Source organism: Barbus barbus (genome assembly GCF_936440315.1).
Source record: "Barbus barbus genome assembly, chromosome: 40".
Lineage (NCBI taxonomy): Eukaryota > Metazoa > Chordata > Actinopteri > Cypriniformes > Cyprinidae > Barbus > Barbus barbus.
Window position 1 is genome coordinate 6,144,017 of NC_136718.1, and position 24,028 is coordinate 6,168,044.

Sequence of the window (24,028 nt, forward strand, 5' to 3'; positions counted from 1 at the left end):
TGTGTGTTTTGCAGTGTTGGGCCGACAGGGCCAGCAAAGCCTTCTCTGCTGGCCTAAACACTATCAGAATCACTGACTTCGTTTTAATATATTTTTCCTTGAATATGTATTACAGTATTTACAATAGTCTATTCTCTTCATTTCATAGCTTTTCTCTTGCTTGCCCTGCTTCCAGTGGCGTATATTTATATTAGGGCTCTTATCCAATCATATTTCAGCAATCGTGTTGCCAGGGTCAAATAAATCTGCCTAAGGCCTTCAGAATCAAAATCAGAATGCAGGTGTCTGTAGCTTAACATCAACGGCAATGAAATCCTTGCTTTAACCAATCAGATTTCGAGTTGGCAGCTCCAGGGCCATCTAGCAGGCTTACAATAACGTCAGCATTTTCTCGTCCTTTGATTGGATGCTCAGAGCGCACTAGTCAAAGCTAGCAAACATCATCACTTTAAATATTTTTGTTTTCACAGTATTATTACTGTTTCTCACCGTATATGCTGTGTACAGCGCATTCTGAAAAATATTCGCCTTCCGTAAATCTAAATACTAAAGTACTCAATGACCGCGGCGAAAAACAACTAGACACCTCCTCGGAAACGGCTCTGTGAAAGACTCGGGACGATGAAAACCAACTAGAGCTTGCTTTATGTATTGTATTCTGATGTTATTTGCAAGATATAAAGCCAGGTTTAAGTTTCCGTAAGAATATCTCAGTTTCCCGAGTCGAGCTGTATTAACTGGTCTTTTTTTCCTCTGGCCGCTGTGCCGCTGGCAGGGGCAGACCGGCGGGGAGACTCGCCCTGAAGAGAGTCATAGGTGTAGGTTAAAACAAATGTATAGGCTTTTCTTCATCGTCTTGTATGAATTATTTGAAATGTTACTTGCTCGCTTTCCCAGTAAAGCTGCGCTAACTAGTACTTTCCTAGACTCGTGAAGACGAAAAGCAGTAAGAGTTTGTTAAATTGTTAGGTCAACTTTAAAACACGTAATCGCCTTACTTGTTTTACACCAATGTTATCTGTAAGGTATAAATACGTTTGAGTTAATAAATGTTCATAAGAACATCGGGTTAATTATATTTGTGTCATTTTGTCAGGTTAATGGCTCAGCTAGAGATGATGTGTTGTGCAGGTGTGGAAACTTCATGAATTGTGCTAATTGGGTTTCTAGCTTTAGTAATAGCAATCATTCTCGCAATATAAGATACCTGTCTGTGATGCAATGCCCTGTTACACTGCATTTCTGTGTAAAATTGATGGTTTCTATAGCCGTGGCATCATTATAATGGTATTAAGAGGTGGATTAATTAATGTAGGACACCACTGAAGGCCTAGGTGTGAAATGCACGGCCCGCCACTGGTGTTTTGTGAACTTTGGGAAGCAGAAAGTGTCCGACTTTGCTATTGTTTTGCGCAACACAGTTTTCAACTAAAAACGTTTTTATGTATTTTGGACAATGCATTTTGAGAGACTGAAAACGCAAACTTTTAAAAACAGGTTTCAAAGTATATGTTTTTTAAACACTACCATTTTTGTCTTTGTGTAAACGACAAAAATGTGAATTTGTGAAAACTGTGATATCATGCGCAACATAATATGTGTTCTTGTAGTGTTTCTTTACAAAGTGACATTGCCTACTACTGGCCTGGCATGCTTAATACAGCCTCTTTAGTCGTTTTCGTGAATTCATGTGAACGGGATCATTTTGACAGTTTTGTTGTCTGTACACAAAACCTTTTAAAACTTTAATGTTTTCGTTACATAGTTGTTGTTTAAACCTATTTATAATGTGTTCATTTACAACTCTTCCCTCAAGTGCAAATGGAAAATCTCACTGATCGGTTGCATCCAACAGTAGCCAAAGTCCTATTATTTTTGCCTTTTCTGCTGCTTGTGGCATAGAAATTCCACTATTTTTCCACTATCCAACCTGACCAATAAAATTACCTTTGTTAGTGTAAACTTGTGTTGTCATGTGGTTTGACTTAAAAAGTTAATGAATTAAATGTAAATATCCCCACATGGAAAAACTTTTCTTATGCACCTTACACATTTCTTACAGCACACTCTAGATCCTGAATGACACATGATGCAGTTACTCAATGAAAGTCCCTCGGGAGCTAAAGATGCAGTGGCATTGTGAACAAACACAATGTAGCTTCCGCTGAAGACAAAGGTACAGTTATATTCCTGGGGAGAGAGGTGGCAGGCATGAGGTTTCATTCGCCCCACCTTTAAGATGTACATTGCCCTGGAACAGATGCTAGATGACAGGGTTATTACACCGACAATAGCTTTAGTAAGGGCGGAGGGAGAGACAAAGAGGAGAGTAAGCTTAGTCACAGCGATATTTCCTGTTCCTGTCAAAGGAATAAAGAGAGCTAAGGTGTCAGTGTCAATGTTTGCGCTCAGGGTTTGAGATTGTGGAGTTGATACAAGGTGATGATGGGAGGGCAGGAAGTGTGAGCTGATGATATGGCGGCACTAGTCCAGTCTGTACTTGTAGGAGTTGCTTTAGAATAGGCCTATTTATTGAAGTCGGTTTGTATATGAGCAAAGAAAAGACGTTTCCTCCCGTTTTCTAATGCAATTTGGAGACTCTCGGATTCTTTCTAGTAGCACCGCTCAAAGGTTTCGCGATCACTCCCACAGGGTAGGATGTGCACGCTCACATTGCAGAGATTCCTCCTGCGCCATGGAAATCTGCCGGACCCCTGTCCTGTCATCAACCCCCATTCTCTCTCGCCACAAAGGGGGCATTGTGTCCAGTCCCAGACCCGGGCAGACTGTCCTCAAACCAATCATGTTTGGCAAAGTGAGTCTCGTTAGAACAGAAGGATTAACAGGAAGATGAGAGCTGGAGTTGCTGACAAGATGATGTGTACAGGAACTCCTTTAAAACCTTCAATGAGAAGCGGCCTGATATGAATGCAATATGGACGCTATTACATGAATCATCTCAAAATGTCTTCTCTTTAAATCATCCATGCAGAAATTATAATTGTATCATTATCTATTCACCACCACGTTGTTCCAAAACTCATAACCGGTTTATTTATTTATTTTTCATTTTTGAAAAATGTTCATGTAGTTCAACTTAATACATTTCAAGTTTTGTTAGTATTAATAAGAATAATATATGTTATATTTTTATATATTTACTTAATTTTAACAGAATTATTTAATATATTTCATTATTATTTTTTATTTTATATATACTGTATATATTGTAACAAATAATTATATTATATTAATTTTATTAATTGTTTGTTTCTGTTATTCACTGATAATCTTCTCTGCTCAAGTACTGAAATCTTATTTGTGTTTTTGTTTTTGTTTTTTTGTGGAACTAAATATTTTCAAAAACAATTCAGCAAACATTTTCGTTTGTGGTTGAATTTTCATCATCCAGCATGGTTTTAATAGTTATATGGACATTTAACACCATCAGGAGAGTTTTTGAAGTATGTTTATGTAGCTCTTTTCCATACAATGAAATTTCATAATGTTAAATGATTTTATACCTTAAAAATACCCTTAAAATGATAAAAATTCACTACATTAAGTCTTTCTTCTTCTTATTATTATTATCATTAATATAATATAACAATATAATTTTATATACGTATATATATATATAGTTAAATATATACATAATTAATTGCATGACATGAGAGTGAATAAATATTGACTCAATACATTTTTTTTCAGGAGGAGCTATTGCTTTAAAGCGAACAAGAAGGTACTTTCACTGACAATTTAGCTGCACACATTTTTTTTTTGTGGTTGCATTTTCATTATACAGCCTGGTTTTAATAGTTATATAGACATTAATACCATTAACACCATTACTTAACACCATTTCCTAGCTCTCAAAGTATTTCCTCAAATCTCTAAGCTAATTTGCCTGAGTACGGTACATCTCAAACCCAATAGACGACTTTGTCAGCATGCTTAGCATGACGTGGCAGGCCACAGTCAACATAGAGCAAGGGCCCAGTTCTCCGTAAACCCCCCTCCCACCCATTCAGGGCTCAGATCTGTGGCCAAGTGTGGTGAGTAAAGCCTGCTCAAAGCTCTCTTCCAGCAGCAGCCAGATCCGCTGGCAGGCAGGTGATAAATAGTCCCAGCGTTAATGACACTCAATGCTTGCCCAAATCCCTGCAGTAGCATCAAAGACGATAAGAGTCCCTGTGCTAATGCCACTCTATGGAAGGAAGGATTACACGGCAGAGAAAAGGAGAACGTGGTGACGAGACAACGGCGAGCAGGAAGAAAAGCGGGAGATCACAGCGACACTTAGAGCTAACAAAGGCGGCAGGAGACGTGGAGGAATGCGTTTTTGGTGGAGGACTGGGAGGGGTTGGGTGCAGGGTTCCTGAGATGGAGCAGGGGAATAAGACACTCGAAATGTCTTCATTAAAGGGAAAGTCAGGCCAAAAATGAGAATTATGTCATCATTTACTCCCCCATATGTCAATCCAAACCTGTACGACTTTCTGTCTTTGTTGGAACACAAAAGCAGAAAGACTATGCTAGTAGTAGTAATTGAGTAGAAAACAATCTGATTATTTCTATAAGTATCATAGAAATGTTCAAATGGCTTGTTCTCTTATTTCAAGTCTTGAGGAGTCAAAGGGCAGCTTTGTGAGACAAACCGACCGAAATTCATTATTCACTTAAAATCTTTCACTCAATTGGTCTGATTCATGAATGAATCATTCCAACTGGTATTGTGAATCAGAATCAAATCAACCAATGCATTAAAGATCAAAAGAATGATTGATTCACAAAAGTATGATTCATTCAAAAATCTGACATTGCTATTTCTCTCATGAAAGCAAGGATATATATATATATATTTTTTAAGAAAATAACTTTGGACTGTAATAAATGTGGACTGTTCTCAGACAAATATAATCGGCATGACTTCAGAAGACTTGGAATATAATGCATAGTTTGATTTTATGATGTTTTCATGGTGTATTTCCATCCCAGTTTTAATTTGATTTCATTCAATTATACTTGTATAAAACAAAAAACAGTATTTTGTGTTCTGCAGAGTTTATTTTTATGATGAGCTTTTCTCTTAAATAAGGCAGCATCATTTCCATGCCCTTGTAGACCGAAGGGAAACGAGGGAGAGAAACCGATATGGAGATTGTTTGAAGGACACAGGCACTTTAAATAGAGCCCTCATGGAGAGCATTGGCGGAGGCTTAGGTGTCACACACATTGTCTCATTTCAGAGAGCCGCAATGTGGCAACAGCACAACTGGCAAGCGGTTCAGACAGAGTCCAAAAGTTCTTTCTTACCAAATTTCAAATCAGTAAAAATGGCACATTAAATAGCAGATGAGATGCTTAAACTGTCATCTCAGATTCCAAAGACTTTGTTTTGTGGGTAAGATGATCTTTAAGAGTTCTTGAAACAATCAGTGATGGAATTCTGTTATAATCCAGGTATTTCCATTAGATTTTGAGAACAATTGCAAACCTTCACTTTAACAACATGATTCAAATGCCTTTGCATTTACTAGCGTTCAACAGAGGCGGATAAAGTACACAAATCAAGAATTGCAGATGGCCTAATAAAATATTACTCCAGCAAAAGTACTAATTTTCAGTTTTACTTAAGTAAAAACTACAGTAAATCCTTTAATAAATAAGCTGTTAAAGAAACTGTAAAGTAGCTGTAAATTTACTTTAAAAAGTAAAGCATTGCAATATTGTTACACCATAAAAAAGTAACTAATTGCATTACTTAGTTACTTTTAATGGAAAGTAATGCATTACATTACTTTTGTGTTACTTTTTTCACCTGAGCTGGCTTCCTTATTTGTTTTTAATAACAAAAAACCCCCAAAAGTTACATTTTGACAACTGTAAAGGCCCTTGCACCAAAAGTCAAATGAATAAGCCTCAGGCTGAAGGTATCACTCATAATTTCTCTCAACATGGGACAGAAGAGGTGTCAATGAATACATGGGTAAACAAAGTATCTTCCGTTACTTAGTTTTTTTGAAGTAACAGATTTGTCTTGTAAATTTGAAAGCAATGCGTTACTTTACCAGTTACTTAAAAAAAGTAATCTGATTACGTAACTCACATTACTTGTAATGTATTAACCCCAACACTGCTTGTAAAATAATAGAATGCAACTGCAAAAATGCAAGTTGACATGATAATGTTGTCCACTGGCGGCTGGATGCTTCAAACCAATGATACAAAGCCACTGCCATGTCAAAGGCTACTGGTTATTGTATAGCGTGAACAGACTTTTTGTGAATGTTTCTGTGTCTGTACGGACGAAGTAGGACTATTAGTCCACTTCCTGTGAGGATTGTCCAATGGTGTGACCTTTGACTCATGCCTCTAGTCCAAACGACTTCATCTTTTGTCTATATGCAAAAAGAGGCCGATGGAACAGAACAATGTCTGTTCTGCCTGTATCCGTGTGGGAGGTAGAGGGAATTCTGGGATATAGAGAGCCTTCTGTGTTAAAGCGCATGTTGTGTAGGCTTACCCTCTGATGCTGGTGTTTGTATCACATTTGAATTCCTCTGAATTCAATTTGCTGTTGGTGCTTTATAAATGCGCACAAAAACATCCTCTCAGGGCCTAATTCTTTGAAAGGTCTGCAATGCCAAGGTGGCTTTTCGCAAACTTATTCACAAGGGCATTAGAGGAATTTCAACAAAGTGATGCCGAAACGACCGACAGTTATTACCGACAGACTTAAACAATCTAGATCTCATAATAGGCAGCAAGACTTCAATGAAGATTAAGATTAACAGGAATTCTGAGCTCTATCAGTGTGTGTGTGTTAAATCAAATGACATCCTAGCAATGCCCCGAGGCAAAGAGAAGTATAAAGCACAGCTCCCATGACGCATCCACAGACTAAACATCCAATTTAGCCACCCAGACATCTGACTCTCTCTCTCTCTGCTTCTTTTTAAACCATTAAGCATTTGTGGTATACGGAAAATAAAGGACGTCCAATGAGAATGCGTCTTTCCCTCCCTCATTCTTTCTGTCCTCATTTTCTTCCTCCCTGTTCTTTTTTTTAGTGCTCGCCTTGTGTTTTTCGCTCAGGTGAAAGAGTGTCCTCTTGTTCATTGTGTGTGAGTGAATGGGAGGCCACTCAGAGCAACAAAAGACAGAATATCCAGCTCAGGAAGCTTGACAGTATGTAAAAGAAAAACATGTCTCTAGGAAAACAGAAGGAGGGGAAGTGAGTATTGTTTCCTCCTTCCTGTGTCATTGTGAATCTGTGTGAGGAGAATACTAAGCCAGACGGCCTTTTCAAGACTTGAGGAAGGCCAAATATCGTTGTTCTTTTCTTTTCACCAAATTTCTCTCTCAGTTTTCCACAGTTTTCCATCAGTTCGGGTCAGGGTATCGTATGCCTTTCATTGTCGAGTTCGCCTCAGTTGATTACATAATTGACATACACTGTTCAAGAGTCTTTCTTTTAGGATCACTCTGCAAACATTTCCTGTTCAAATCCATTCTGGCACCTGCTTCAAAATACACCTTTTAAATGATCAAAGCCATTTAAGCAAGCGCTCAAAATCATTCCTGTTCTCACTAGCATTTTCCTATATTTATTAACTGATATTGACAGGAGCACGTGTCAGGACTTGCCTGGGAACACAGTGACTTTTGCGGTGAGGGATGTAAAAGATTTAAAGGCATAGTTCAGCTGAAAATGAAAATTCTGTCAATATTTACTAAACTTCATGTCAGTTCAAAGCCATATGCTGTTATTTGCATGAGAAAAAGAAGGATTCTGAAGAATCTTCACAAATCTCTTAAATTCCAAAATTGAAAAAAGCACCATAAAGGTAGTTCACACAACTTGTGCACCATATTCAAAGTCTCCCGAAGCCACACAACAGCTTTGTGTGATGAACAAACTGAAAAGTAAGTATTGCAGTGAACTGTTAAAGGGTTGGTTCACTTCCAGAATAAAAATTTCCTGATAATTTACTCACCCCCATGTCATCCAAGATATTAATGTGTTTCTTTAGTCGAAAAGAAATTAAGGGTTTCGAGGGAAATATACTAGGATTTTCCTCCATATAATTGACTTAAATGGGAAACTACAGAATGTCACATTTTATTATTAGCCGGTTCAACATATACATGTTTTACCAAATAAAAAGAACAGCACTTTTAGAGTTCATCCCACTCATTGATGTGAGCATAAGTATTGGGACAGTTGAACATAAGGCAGATATAAAAGATTAAAAGCTATTATTTAGTTGCAGATCCCTTGCACACAATCACAGCAGTTGTTTTTGGGAGTTTCTGCCTTTACTCTCCTCTTCAGCTGGTGAAATTCATGTTCATTGGGATTTAAATCTGGAGATTGACTTGGGCAATCTAAGACTTTCCATTTCTTTGCCCTTATAAAGTCCTTGACTGAAGTGGCAGGGTGTTTTGGGTCATTGTCCTAATGCAATATGAAGCACTTCCCAATTAATCTGGTGGCATTTTCTTGAATATTGGTAGGCAAGATGGTTTTGTACCCTTCCAAATTCATTCTGCTACTGTCATCATACATTAAGTCATCAGTAAAGTTGAGAGGGCCTGTTCCAGAGGCAGCCATGCATGCCCATGCCATGACACCACCTCCACCATGCTTTACAGATGAGGCTGTATGCTTGGGATCATTTGCAGTTCCCTTTTTTTCTCCACATTTTTGCTTTCCCATCACTTAGATAAAGGTTCATATTTGTCTCATCGGTCCATAAACACAGTTCCAAAACTCTTCTGGAACACCTTTGGGCTTTTTTGCAAACTCTAATCATGCCTTTCTATTTTTGGTGCTGGTCAGAGGTATGCATATTGCTGTGTAGCATCTGTAATTCTGTGTCAAAGTCTCCTGAGGACAGTAGATTGTCAGAGCATCACCCCAGCTTTCTGGAAGTTGTTGGTGATTTTACAGACACGTCTTTTAGGGTTCATTTTCACAGCTTTTATGATTTGTCTGTCATCAACTACTGTTGTTTTCTCAGCCGATCAGGTAGTTGTTGGTTGCTGGTGGTTTCCAAACTCTTGATTTCTCCATGCCCTTTGTTTTTGCTATAGCTCTAATTGACTTCCTCTTTTCTTTTAGCATCCAAATTGCTTTCTTTTCTCTCAAAGTCAGCTCCGTCATCTTCATTCTGGTTTGTGTGTGTCATCATCGAATGCAAGATTCAGAATACAGAAGTAATGGATATAACTGATACGACACATTCCCTGCTTTTAATATCTGAAGAATTAATGCAACAGGACACAGCTGATCACTTAGAAAGACCTGTGAGGCAACTGTTCCAATACTTATGCTCACATCAGATAGAGGGATGAAACTCTAAAAGTACTGATCTTCTTAGCTGGTAAAACATCTATGAGTTGAATCACCCAATAATAAAAGTGACATTCTGTAGTTTTGTCTAATATTCATTAAGCATTTTTGTAAATGTCTTGACTCCACAGCCAACAGAGCAATTTTGTCTTTACTGTTCCAATACTTTTGGAGGGCACTGTATATACTTTTTAACCACAAATGCTCGTCTTGCACTAGTTCGACCTCACGCATTACGTAATCACGTTAGAAAGGTCATGTGCGACATAGACGGAAGTACCGACCCAGTGTTTACAAAGTGAACGTGCAAAGAAAGTCAAACGCCCTTTACAAAAAATATTATAACAACGATGTCTGAGTTTTTGGCCCTACCCTATCATTTTGAACTGAAGTACACAGACAAAGAACTAACCAGGCGTGATCTTTCCAATGTGGTTATGTAACGTGTGGAGTCACGGACACGCATCGCAGAGCTAGTGCAAGATTAGCATTTGTGCTGTATACATTTTTTTTTTTTTATAAAAACTTTTTTTTTTTTTTTTTTTTGAAAATGACCAATAGTTTAACTAGACAAAACACTTATTCATTGGCTGGGATTGTGTAGAGCCCTTTGAAGCTGCACTGAAACTGCAGTTTGGACCTTGAACCCATTGGTCCCCATTGAAGTCCACTATATGGAGAAAAATCCTGGAATGTTTAACTCAAGAAACTTCATTTCTTTTCAACTAAAGAAAGAAAGTCATGAACATCTTGGATGATATGGGGGTGAGTAAATTACCAATACATTTTTAATCTGGAAATTAACTAATCTAATTTATACTCAAGAACTACTTTGACTGGATCACTGAATCAGTGAACTGAACCCAAGACCCAAATTCTTTTCTACACTCTTAAAAATAAAGGTTATTTTAAGAACTGAACTGGTTCTTTTGGAATCAGAATGATTGTTCTATTGCATCACTGTGAAAACTCCTTTTTGGAACACTTTTTTTTTTTAGAGTGTATAAACTGTTAATCCACAATCAGACCGAATGATTTGGATTAACTTTATGATGCTTTTAATTTTCTTTTATTTTTAATGTTCAGAAATTCAGAGCCACGCACATGAATTCACTTCAATGATTTATTCATTTGTGGGCACATTATTAATTTGTTCCCACATTTGTTCAGCTGTGGCCATGTTGTACAAATTCATTGTAATTTTAATTTATGTAATGCAGGGCTCCGTATAACTGATGACATTTTTGGAATATAGCTGCATGAAGTTTCTTCAAAATACTTTTTGTTCAACATAGAGAGGAGAGAGTGTATCATACAAGTTTGGCCTGACATGGGGTGAGTAAATGATTTAAGAAGAGTTTGGCAAGAAGAAAAAAAGTACAGGAGAAGATAAAGCCACAACCTGCGTAAGGAGAAATGAAAGCGAGCGAGTGTGATAGAAAGACGGATATGTCTGGAGGGCGTACTTTTCTCTTTTGGGTTTAACCGAAGAACAGCGGGACAGAGCTGTTGAATGGGATCCAACGCTTTGAAGAGGACGGCAGCACCTGAGGACGGCCTGTTTGTCTTGTGGCTTTCCACCAGTGGCTCAGGATTCACAGGACTGTGTAATGTTTACCCAAACATGTCAGCTTTTAAGTTGGAGGGTGACGAAGGGGAGGATTAGGTCTGCCAGCCTGGAGGAGGACGAGAGTATGAATGGAGCAGAAAAATGCTGAACGGCAGATAGAAAGAGAGATACTGGGGAGATGTAGTAGCTCGGTGGTTGGGACTGGATAGAAGTAGTCAGGAAGAGAAAGAGGTCAAACAGTTTGGAGATGTCAGGGACCACCGGAAAAATATAATTTATCTGTACATCCTTCATTGAAGCCGTTGAGCGAAGAGAGAGGAAATATAACATTTCTCACCAGCAAATGCCTTCTCTCTTTTGCAAATTATGTAATTGAAGGTATGCATGTTTCTGCACCATTCTATGCCATTTTGTAGCATAAATAGTGTCTACTAATAATTCATAAATGTGTGGACAATGGTGCAAATGCATTTTTTACATCATTTGGGCTCTGATCTCAAGTCTCCCTACACTTTCAAACTTTACTGTTTGTACTGCAAAAATTTTAATACGCTACAATATTATATTTTATACTTACAATCCGAGACTTCGAGTCAGTTTTTATATATTTTTCTATTGTTAATGATTTCATCATGCCATTCACAATGTTTAAAAATTATGACCGAAAAAGTGGGTGCTCACTGTTGCATTTGTGGGAACTAAAGTTTGTATCATGAAATGAAATGAAATGAAATAAAATAAATACAAAAATAATTATCCATTAGGTTAAAGAAGGCATGTCATGCAGTGAGAGAACTAAAAAAAAATAAAGAAATGTGATAAAAAAACAATAAATAAATAAAATGACCATTGATCATGAAGTGAAATAACCTTAATAAAATAATGTCAAAATAAAATAGTACACTTTGGTAACACTTAATACACATTAAATTAAGTTAAAATTGAAATTGAAAATGAAATAAATAATTAAAATAAACCTTGGTCATGAAGTGAGGGAACCTATAAATAAATGAATGTAATAAAATAAAATAAAATATGAGCATTGCTCATTGAAAAGTTGAGAAAAGTGAAAAAAATAAAAATAATAAAAATAAAAACCCTTAAAATAGACCTTGGTCAAGAAGCTAAAAAAAACATATAAACATAAAATAGGTGTGACATAAATGTGATAAAATAATGTAATAAAAAACAAATAAACACTTAAAATAACCGTTGGTCATAAAGTGAGAGAAGTTAAAAATAATATAAAAATAAGATGAGATAGAAATGTAACAAATTATAATAAAACAATCCAATAAAAATCTATTAGCAAAAAAATTTGGTCAGTAGGTGGGAGACATTTAAAAAAAGTAAATAAATCCTTAAAATAACCATTGAAGTGAAGTAAAAGGAGTTAAACAGCAACCTATGTTTATATGTTTATAGAACATATTTATAAAAGTACTAAAATAAGATGTAATAAAATTCAAATCCCTGGCCCTGGCAAAAGCGATGTGCTGAAGAGAGAGGTGTGATTGTGCACTCAAGCATGAGGTATTATGACCTGCTGCTCCATTGCACAAAGACGAACCCCTATCCTCATTCTGTCTTTTAAAGGGCAACTATGATTTTTGCCTTATCGCACGTTATATTGTGAAGCTTCAATCACTCCTTCCTCTCCGGGGTGGTCTCGTCTGAAGCTGGTGTAAAGACACTTTGAGAAGCTTTGGCCCCTGACCTACAGGAAAGTGGTTGCGAGTTAGTGAGCGTCCATGGAAGAGAGACAAAAAAACAGGAAGCGTGCCAACAAAGCTCAGATTGTTCCAGTAGTGCTGATAAATGGCCGGCTGTCATCAAGAGGCTGAGAAAGACAGAGAATATCTCTAATGAGCACTCGTGTAACACTCGCACGGGCTTTATCATCAAACAAAGTGGCACAAGCGTATCGGACTGCTGTCCTTTGTGTACGGTGTGGGAATTGTTCGCAGGTTACAGGAAACAATTTCTGAGCAAACTTTAAGACGGTTGTTTTGGGTCCCCGGGTCTGTCTGATATGCCATTACGTCAACTTGGAGTGAATGATGAATTGAAGCATGGCTCCGACCTCCACACTTTGTTTCACCCGAAAAGGGCTTGAGGTTTCTCACCATGGAGACTGTATCAACTTCTCCCAAACAGCCTCCTAATCTATGCATCTGTCTCACCCACTTTTCCGCTTTCCTTTCTTCTTTAAAAATATTCTTATGCTCCTCGGCAGGAATTTTGCATTCGTCAAATAAAGTTCCCAGAAGTTTCCTTGCTGTTCACAGTGGACTCGCCCCAAAGGTTTTTACTAATGTGGTAGGTCTGACTCAGAGTCATCATCATCATCATCAAATTCATCATCATCATCATCTTTGTCAACTTCTGACACACCTTAATGTTTTATGAAGCTGGAAAGTGCTGAGCGCTCTTGTGATTTTGAAGTTTCCATTTTTACTTCGGCTTCAGCAGTGGAGCGGATATTTTCTCACACTGATTCTAGGCAAACTGTAAGGTAAATGGCGTTATTGTAAAGGGAACAGCGTGCCATGCTTTTGATGATGAGCTGGTGTGAGGCAGGCGAGATTAAAGCATACCTGTGCCAGGGTTTGGCGGAAGGAGTGAGCCCTCGAGAGCCACTTCAAAGATGGCTATTACATAGTCTCCTCTCTGTTGCTGTGTCTCGACACGACCGGCAGAGCAGTCTAGTCATGTCCTCAGCTCTGGATTTCTTCAGCACCCTGCTTTTGTCCACGTCCTAGACATATACCGTGTTTCATAAATATATATATATTTGAAATTGTATATATATATTTCAAAATTTCTATTTAAAAGTCTATTTATTTATTTCTATTCCATTTTTTTCAATTAAAAAACTTTAAAATGTATTTGAAACAGGATACTTTGAATTAACTTCTTAAATATAAAAAAGAAAAAGAAAAAAAAAACATTAGGCATTAAGTAAAATAAAATAAAATACTGAATAATATTAACAGCATGCACTTGTAGGATTGCTGCGTGTAATTATGTGTCATCCTACAGTAAGTAGGTGTAACAAATAAGGGTTATGACATATTTTTGTGGGACTTAATGCAAAAAAGAAAAAAAAACTGTTAAAAATAGTAAAATATGTCATGTAAACTAAAAACAAACTAATGTATACTTAGTTCTGACTTATACTTTAATTTATGCTTAGTCTTTTTCTCACATATTGAAAAGTTGTTGAAAAATTACATTTCCAAGAAGTCTTTCTTTTATTAATCTTTGGTATGCTTATTTATCATTGATGCAAATTCCAAATCTTCAGTGTATATATATATATATCAGAAAAACAAACATTATAAATGCGCATTTTCTTAAATTAATTATTTTAATGCAATATTGAAGTATTACTGTACAACCAAAAATATACACTCCTTATACTCATTGTTTTAAAGTTCCTAAGAGCATACCAAAACATGTTGGCTAGTACAAACTATAATTTCTCTGTAAATGATAAACATCTAAAGATAGAGAGATTTTTCATCATCTCAACATCCTTATGTGTCACTGACATGATATGTAACGGCACATATCAAGCCTATATTTAGCAGAAAAATGTTTGTTATCAATGCATATGTTGTTACATGAAATGATTACTGTTTTATACAAATATGATACGTCTGCTGGTATGTCCTGACTATCGTTTCTTTGTAAATGATAAACATCTGAAGCATTTACGGGGTAAACGCCAGACTATGCTGGTAGAGTCAACACATGCTGTCTTTCTCTCTAGCTGGGCTTATGTCATACGTCCTTAGAGGGCTAAAAATGCTTTTGTAACCTACACTTCACCTCTGTCCAGAGCGATAAAGTCGTGAAAACATGGCAGGGGGACACAGGTGGTCCTATTTCACTTAATCATCCACTATGAGTCATTCTACAGTTGCAGTGGCATATGCTGTCAGTCGCTTTCAGATGGCAAAAACTCAAACTGCAATGTACTCTATTTCTATACACTGAAAAATTGATATAAATCAATTTGCACTGCAAGTAATTCAAGTAAATTCCACAAATAATTGCAAAGAAAAGACAACACTCATTAATACATTTAATTAAATGTGAAATTTTGAAGTAGAAGGACTGACATTCTATTTTCTTGTAGAATTTGTTTCATAGATCGATGCAGTTTCTCATCGTATAAGTCATTTTTTTTTTTTTACAAATGTTTCAAATGAAATGCCACCGCAGCTATAAAATGAAGTTGAAGACAAAGGCCAGAATAACATGTAAATGTATTATGAAGGGGGAGAGGCAGCAGCTGTTTGAAACTAGTAAAGTCTTCATTGCATGTGTTGACGTTTACGAGTATCATCTTTCTGATGGCCGTGCATCAAACCCCTTACATGTGCAAACGCTGGGGGGTGAGATTGCGACACAGCCTCGATATATACCATCTCCCACAGGGTGAAGGGGGGACGGGACTGTTATGATCAAACGTGCCGCATTGCCTGAACACACTTAGTAATAATCATCAGGATCCATGTATTCAATGCCTAAACATGGTTGCCAGATATTTCCTTTAGTTTCAAAACATTGTGCGTATGACCTCTTGTGAACCGGCCACATCTGGCTTTCTTTAATTAAAATAATAGTAATAAAAAAAACAATAAGGAAAATCAATATCTTCATGATTGCATTGATTGCAATACGACACTGCATGTGCAGTGTGAAGAACTTGAGTTTCTTCATAAAGGCAGCAGGAGATTAGTTACACTTCTTAATGACTTAAATCAACATTGCCCATTTGGCTGAAAAACCAAAGTCGTTTTCATTAATTGTAATTATTGCAATAAAAAAGCAGCATGTGTTAGTTCAGTGTGGAAAGAACTAAGGATTACCACATGAGGGAGTGGGTTTATATTGAAAGATACTGTCAACAACACGGTTATTTCATACAGTGAAACTGAAGACATAAGATACTGACTTTGTATACTAAAATAGCAAAATTAACTAAAGATAAGATAAAAAAAAATGAACGAAGAATTACCTAAAATAAATAAAACCAAAACAAATGATCAGTTTAAGTCATTCTGATTCCAGTCTTATCTTTTTAAGACACCCCACCTGCAGATGGCGATAAAGTTTGTGATGCAAGTAAGCTTGCTGGTGAATATTTATAGTCTCTAATAAAAAACTATCGCTAGGTGATTTTTCCAGTCAGACTAATGTGTAAGAAACAGCAGACGGACTGAATGAATATCCACATCCACTCTCTGACAGTAGGTGGCGCTTTTAGAGAAGTAGAAACACACACACGCACAAACACACACACACATACACACACAAAAGCTCAGCACAAAGTAGAAAAAGTAGAAAACAAAACTAAAGAGACAGGCAACAACAAAAAGGTGGACAGGCGATCGCTTTGACAAGTGCTTGTGTGAGGGGGTTATAAGATTGCAGCAAATTTAGTTTAAAAGAATACAAATACATTTTTGTCGGTCATAACTTCTGGTGAAAAATAGAGCAGATGCTGGACAAAGATGACACTTTCTAGAGTGCATGTGTCGGCTGCCTGCATTCATGCATGCTATCAAATAGAGTATACTTTGAAAGGCTGTGTGTTCATCTGTATGCATACACTAGCGTACAGTATGCTTAACTGATATATACTTTGGGCTTTAAGGTCACATTAGTGAAATTACAGTGAAATTTCACCAGCAAATAAAGGCCTATTGTCTCTTCTCAGTTTGAATTCAGGTGACCAACTTGAACGCAAGTGAAACTTATGTGGGGAGGTTTTTGTCTGCAAAACCCCTGATTCCTGTTGAAATGACTGGATTTCAATGCAAAATTTTACAGAGCAATGTGGCTGCACTTTTCTCAGGCAATGACTTTGAAGGCAGAATTTGTGCACAAAGCCTCTTGATTTTAGACAGACTTTTGAGGCAGCATAACAGTTTAATGATCTACAACAAAATAGAGTTATAATTAAATAAATATTTAATTAGGCCTACCACAACACTAATTTCTCACTAAAAATGATATCAAGTGGAAAAACCTGTTCAGAAATGTACACACACCATCAAATTCTGTGAACAGGTGCAATTACAACTGCTCATTTAAATCAAAATGCTTAGCGCACCGAATTTTCACACTGTGTGAAGAGACGTTTACACATTGCTAAACTAGCTAGCTTCTAACTAGCTAGAAAACTGTGCAAAGTAGAGCTCTTGGGAGACATCGGCACTAAATATTTGATATTCACACCATGAAAATGAACAAGCATATGCTTCAGTTTCATAATCTTCCACTTTAAATGCTTAAGCTCTTTAAAACAGGATGGAATCTAACTGGCTGTGAGGCTGGGCGAGATAACTAAAATGTGACATCTCAATATATCTTTCAAAATTTTGGTGATAATCGATTTACGTATGTAGCGGTATATTTGCTTTTTCAGATTTCTGGGGACCAATTAATCATGCACTCCCATGTCTCCTTCCACACCTGTGCTTGCTAACAGCATTTTGATAATCACAAGTTACTTTGTGTGCTACTCGTGAGATATAAAATTGCCTATATATGCCGTCTTTGGCACATTAATCAATTTTCAACAATATTCGATAGTAATATTGCTAATACTCTATATAATTGGCTGTTGGTGTGTTTTTTATCATACACCACCTGTAAAAAAAATCATTGTAAAAGTGATTGCAATGATTTTATTTCTCTGTGTCATCATCATTATATTTTAAGTGTGGACTCTGCTAGTCTTTTAAATGTTGAATGATTTTTACAATCATATCTTTATTGTTATCTTTATAGTTATCGTTCTTAGTGTGAACGGGCTTTATTGATATTTATTTTAGTGCACAGATTATGCTGAGATTTTGCATGTGTTTGCTAGGTGTGAGACGTGTTTCACACAGCTATAAATCTTTTTATATGATACAGATTCAATATTCCGTTAGCTCTGTATAGCTGCTGTAGGCTACCTGTCAACACCTCGATGGCAAATGTTCATTAAGCCATAAATACCAGCTCATGTGTGCGATATTGGGAGTAGTTCAAAACCCAAATATTCCCTCCAGTTTAACAGGTTTGTGTTGACTGCATTCCATGCCACCATGTCAGTGGAAAACAGCGGTGGGCAGGTCAATTCAATCTGTTTCTTTTTCTGAGTGAAGTTTTCCAGGCCCCATCTACACCAAATTAGCTTTTCACCTTGTCATGGTTGACACGCTGACAAAACAAATAAATAGCCAAGTATCAAAGCCTCTGTGATGAATATTTTCAGACTTTTCAGTTTATCTTCTCGAGCCTGGTGGTCTACTGTTATGAGAAGCTGTCCTTTTGGCTGTTCCAGACCTTGAGCGACAACAAATTAAGTAATGTTGCAGTTTGGTTGCATCAATGTCTACTCGACATTGCCTAAATGAAAACCTTGCTAAAAATGTTCAAGTTCAGATGTTCAAGGACTTTGCAGTAAATCCACTTTAGCCCATTCCCAATTCATCTGAGCTCTAGACCAACACTGCAGCACTGTTACACTTCTGGAGTGACACAACCCTCGGTTTGAATAATTTATTACACCTGTAGGTTGAGTAACACCACTCAGATCCATCAGGCTGTATCCGAAAGATGAAAAACGCTGCCTTCGCAAACGTGGCTGTCTATGGTATCCCTCAATCTTGTGTGTGCGGTTGGTGGAAAGAATAATAATGACGCCTGACAGAGCTACTAAAAGAAGTGAATGATTTAAAGTGTTTCATTTTCTTCAACTTACGAATAATTTATGAGAAATAAGCACTGTAGTTACTGAATATGTGCTTGGTTATGTTTAGAGTGCTTGTGAATTTATTCTAGTTTGTCAGACATACAATTAATGTATTAATATGTTAAATTTAGGGGTAGATTATGTACTGTCAAAGTCACAAGCTAAAATAGGATGTCAAAGGAAACAGATGGGAGAAAAAAAAGATTAATAACTGTAATATATACTAGAATTTTTGCCTAAAACGTTTTTGGTTATTAACATAAAGCTGACATAATTTAATTTAAATATTAGATGAAAAAAAAAGAAAATTTTAAACTGTCGTCTTGTCAACTAAATGAAAAATGTTACGATGAAGTGCTAAAATGACTAAAACTGAAATAAAAATGTATTAAAACTATTAACTATGTATATGTAATTTCGAAAGCACATAGAGCAAGGGCTGATCAATAACCAACAAACTAACAAACAACATTTAAACAAATAAAGATTCAAACAAACACAAAAAAGATATATGTTAAAACTCAAAGAAAATAAGTTTTATGGGAAGATTTAATGCATTAACTTACATGCACTAACAATGAGCAATATATTTGTTACAGTATTTATTAATATGTGTTCATGTTAGTTAATAAAAATTACAAACCTTTATTGCTTGTTCATGTTAGCTTATAGGTCAATTAACTAATAGATGCATCTTTTGATTTTAATCAGTTTTAAATGACATTAACTTAGATAAATTACATGAACTGAGATTAGTTCATGCTTTAAAAGTATTTTTCATTGTTAGTTCATGTTAACAAATAAAGTAAATGTAAGTAATGTTAACAAATAGAACCTTATTATAAAGTGCTACTAAAAAATGAAAACTGATAACAAAAGCTAATTCATAATACTATAATAGTATATGCAACCCAAATTCCGGAAATGTTGGGACGTTTTTTTTTTTTTGTTTTTTTTTTTATAATTTGAATAAAATGAAAACTAAAATAATTTAAAATCACGAGACAATATTTTATTCACAATAGAACATAGATAACATAAAAAATGTTTAAACTGAGAAATTATTCAATTTTATGCACAAAATGAGCTCATTTCAAATTTGATACCTGCTACAGGTCTCTAAATAATTGGGACAGGGGCATGTTTACCAGGTGTACAGTAGCATCTCCTCTTCTTTTTAAAACAGTTTGAAGATGTCTGGGCATCAAGGTTATGATTTTCTTATGAGTTTCGGTGTTGGAATTTGGTCCCATTCTTGCCTGATATAGGTTTCCAGCTGCTGAAGAGTTTGTGGTCATCTTTGACATATTTTTCATTTAATGATGCACCAGATGTTTTCTGTAGGTGAAAGATCTGGACTGCAGGCAGGTCAATTCAGCACCCGGACTCTTCTACTACGAAGCCATGCTGTTGTAATAACTGCAGTATGTGGTTTTGCATTGTCCTGCTGAAATACACGAGGCCTTCCCTGCAATAGACATCGTCTGGAGGGGAGCATATGTTGCTCTAAAACCTTTACATACCTTTCAGAATTCATAGTGCCTTCCAAAACATGCAAGCTGCCCATACCGTATGCACTTATGCACCCCCATACCATCAGAGATGCTGGCTTTTGAACTGAACGCTGATAACATGCTGAAAGGTCTCCCTTTCACAGCATCCGTGATTTCCAACCAGAATGTCAAATTTGGACTCGTCTGACTCGTGGACCACTTTTCCACTTCGAAACAGTCCTTTTTAAATGAGCCTTGGCCCACAGGACATGATGGCGTTTCTGGACTATGTTCACCTATGGCTTCCTGTTTGCATGATAGAGCTTTAGTTAGCATCTGCAGATGGCATTGTGGATTGTGTTTACCAACAGTGGTTTCTGGAAGTATTCCTGGGCCCATTTTGTAATGTCAATGACAGAATTATGCTGATGAATGATGCCGTGTCGTCTGAGGGCCCGAAGACCACAGGCATCCAACAAAGGTCTTCAGCCTTGTCCCTTACGCACAGATATTTCTCCAGTTTCTCTGAAACTTTTGATGGTGTAGCTGATGAGTTTTTGCAATCTGATGTTGAGGAACGTTGTTTTTAAAGTATTCCACAATCATTTTACGTGCACTTCCACAGATTGAAGAGGCTCTGCCCATCTTTAATTCTGAGAGACTCTGCCACTAAGACATCCATTTTATGTTACAGACCTGATGTCAATTAGCTTAATTAGTTGCTAGATGTTCTCCCAGCTGAATCTTTTCAAAAGTTCTTGCTTTTTCAGCTCTTTGTTGCCCCCGTGCCAACTTTTTTGAGACCTGTAGCAGGCATCAAATGTGAAATGAACTCATTTAGTGGATAAAAGTGTAGTTTAAACATTTGTTATTTTATCTATGTTCTATTGTGGATAAAATATTGGCTTAGGTGATTTGAAAGTCTTTGAGTTTTCATTTTATTCAATTTTAAAAAACGTCCCAACATTTCTAGAATTCGTGTTGTAAATTATACTAAAATAATGCTGTTGATATTGGTGTGTTTACAATATCTACAATATCAGCAGGGTCAAAGCTAATTAGACTATGCTGATCAGTTAAACTTCCATCACAGGTCAAAGGTCATTTAAGACTTCAAAACACACTAGGGCGGATGGGTAAAATATGAGAGTGAAATAAAGATATATGCCTGACCCCAAAATGTCTCTTGATGGTCAAATTTAGAAGTGAAAAATATTAGATGATCAGGATGTTTTGATTAGATTGAAGGCAGAAACATCTGGAACACAACTACACACACATTTACTACAAACCAGAGAGGAAATTACATCTGTTGAACAATAATTCAGAGTGGAAAGTTTTTCCTCTTTTATTGTTTTTTTTCCCCCTCTCCACTCTTCCTCTCTGATAGATGGTAAAATGTGCAGGTGTGGGTTTTCTTTGATATGAGAGTCCACATGTTTCATTCAGAGGGTTCTTGGCTGCCTTCGGAAGAAACTGTTAAAGCCAGAGCTGCTCGCTTTTCAGAGATTGTCCAGGTCTCTGACTGGAGGTGTTGTCTAGATCAGGCAGGGTTTATAATCAACACTATTGATTAGATGATATTGGCACAGCTGATGTAATAATCACACACACACTCTGCACTCCATTAATTAATTGAACTGGAAATTGAGAGAGGCATGCATGATATAAATAATATAAAACACAAGTCCAGATTTCACATATTGTAATCAAGGGTCATATTGTTGCTGTGTTTTTGAAGCCAGCCAACTGATTCATTTTCATTTGAAACGTGAGATCTACTGTGTTGGATTACTCATATTTACTAGTATAATCAATATTGTGCAGTTTTTCATCTTGATTGCATTTAAAGCTTAATGAATATCCTACTGTCAAAAAAGAGGACGTTGATCAATGATCATGAGCGTGTGTCTAAAGCTCCAGCTATTACAGGAAAGGTAAAATATGTGACCATGGAGCCATGATGGTAAATTAATGAACTCATAAACTAATCAAGCATAAACTCATAAACTAAATATCACTATATTTCTCTGCAACATGCAGACCTTAATTAAACAAATCAGTGGTTTTCAACTATTAGGCCACGATCCAAAATGAGTCACAGTTCTGGTCTGATTAGCAGGGAAAAACAATGCTAAATAAGTAATAAAATGCAAACTACATAACCATAGTCTTATATACGTTTAAATGGGAGAAGAAAACAAATCATTCACATAATTATTTATTTTCATATTTTGTCTAATTTTAGTAATTTTACATATTGCTGGATCTGTGCATTTCATGATTATAGTAATATATTTCATGTTTGATTATGAAGACGTTTTGGTTTTTATACAATGTATTTTATTTTTAAGAAATGTACATAAATGTATAATATGACATACATTCCCATTCAAAAGTTGGGGATTAGTACAATTTGTAAACAAATTCATATTTTAATTTATACTAAACTAATGCTAAAACCTTAACTAAATAGATCAAAAGTGACAGTAAATATATTTTTATTTCAAATAAATGCTGTTCTTTTGAACTTTCTATTAATCAAAGGATTCTGAAAACCTTTTCATAAAAATATGAAGCAGCACTACTGTTTTCAACGCTGATAGTGTTTCTTGATTTCTGAAGGAAAATGTGACACTGAATGTCTGATACTGATATGATTGTCATTGCGGTTGACCTCTGTTTCTCTCTCTTTTCTTCTGGTTTTAGGGATCTCAGTATGAACAACATCAGTGAGATTCAGCCCAATGGTTTCCACAACCTGCACTTCCTCAGTGAACTGTAAGTACATTTGAAGGGCATTTAAACCTGCACTGCCTCGTATTTCAGCTGCGTTCACCTCTATGGTGTGACAAAACGGTGTATACAAAAAATCCAGTTGATGAGTGGTTATTTATGTGAAGTGGTTCAGGGAAAGTTAAGTTGGAGACTGACGTAATTCCAGATGTGTTAGTCAAGACCTAGATAGAAGTGTACCATAAAATCAGGAATAAACAAATAAATGAAATCATCAGCTCTGCCGATAATGACCTTAACATGCGTTGTGTATTTGCGTAGCTGATGTAGTTGATTTGTTTTTATTAAAATTGTATTATTACTTAATTTACTACCATGTATTTTTATCAACATGAAATTGAATATAAGGGAAATTGGGTAACATTTTACAATAAGGTTTGATTTGTTAACATTAGTTAACTACGTTCGTTAACGTTTACTAACAACGAAAAATACTTGTAAAGCATTTATTAATTAATCTTAATTATTATTATTATTTAATGAACCCGATTTAACATGAACTAAAAATGAACGGTTGCATTTGTATTAATAATGTCAACAAACATTAATAAATACTGCAAATGTATTGCGCATTGTTAGTTAATGCATTAATATTAAAAGTGCTTCTTGAAATTTTCTTTTAGCTTTTAAATAATTTCAGTTCACTAATTCATTTTATCCTGCAAAAATCACTTAATGTTTTTTTTTCTTATTTTATTTTAATAAAAACAGCTAAACTTGTTAAATTTATTCATTTTAATGTGCTGAGGATTAAATGAATAAAATAGTTATTTATTTATTGTCCAATTATTTCTTATTATTTTCTATATGTAGTTCAACTTTTTTTTTTTTTCTGCAGTTCTGCTTCTCAAGTAAGGTTTTTTTTTCCTATTTTTCTATTTTCTATTTACCCCCCCCCCATGTAGTTATTGATGTGTTAATATGAATGCATAATAATAATAATAAAACATTTAAAAACAAATAAAATGTTTAAAATAAAAATAAAATAGTTTCAGTTGTAGTATAGCATGTTACACTGCAGGAAACCCATTTATATTAGATCTTTATTAATC

At 35.9% G+C, this 24,028-nt stretch overlaps 2 protein-coding genes across 2 annotated transcripts in view; both read left to right on the forward strand.

Moving 5' to 3' along the window:
- Positions 1–24,028, forward strand: part of LOC306859737 (uncharacterized protein) — a 708,874-nt gene that overhangs the window by 636,678 nt on the left and 48,168 nt on the right. The window lies entirely within an intron of this gene.
- The window catches only part of LOC306859728 (leucine-rich repeat-containing G-protein coupled receptor 6), an 85,889-nt gene that overhangs the window by 18,086 nt on the left and 43,775 nt on the right, over positions 1–24,028 (forward strand). Inside the window, exon 2 of the mRNA XM_079400950.1 lies at positions 22,890–22,961. Within this exon, the coding sequence (XP_079257076.1) occupies positions 22,890–22,961 (72 nt within the window). The remainder of the gene's footprint in view (positions 1–22,889; positions 22,962–24,028) is intronic.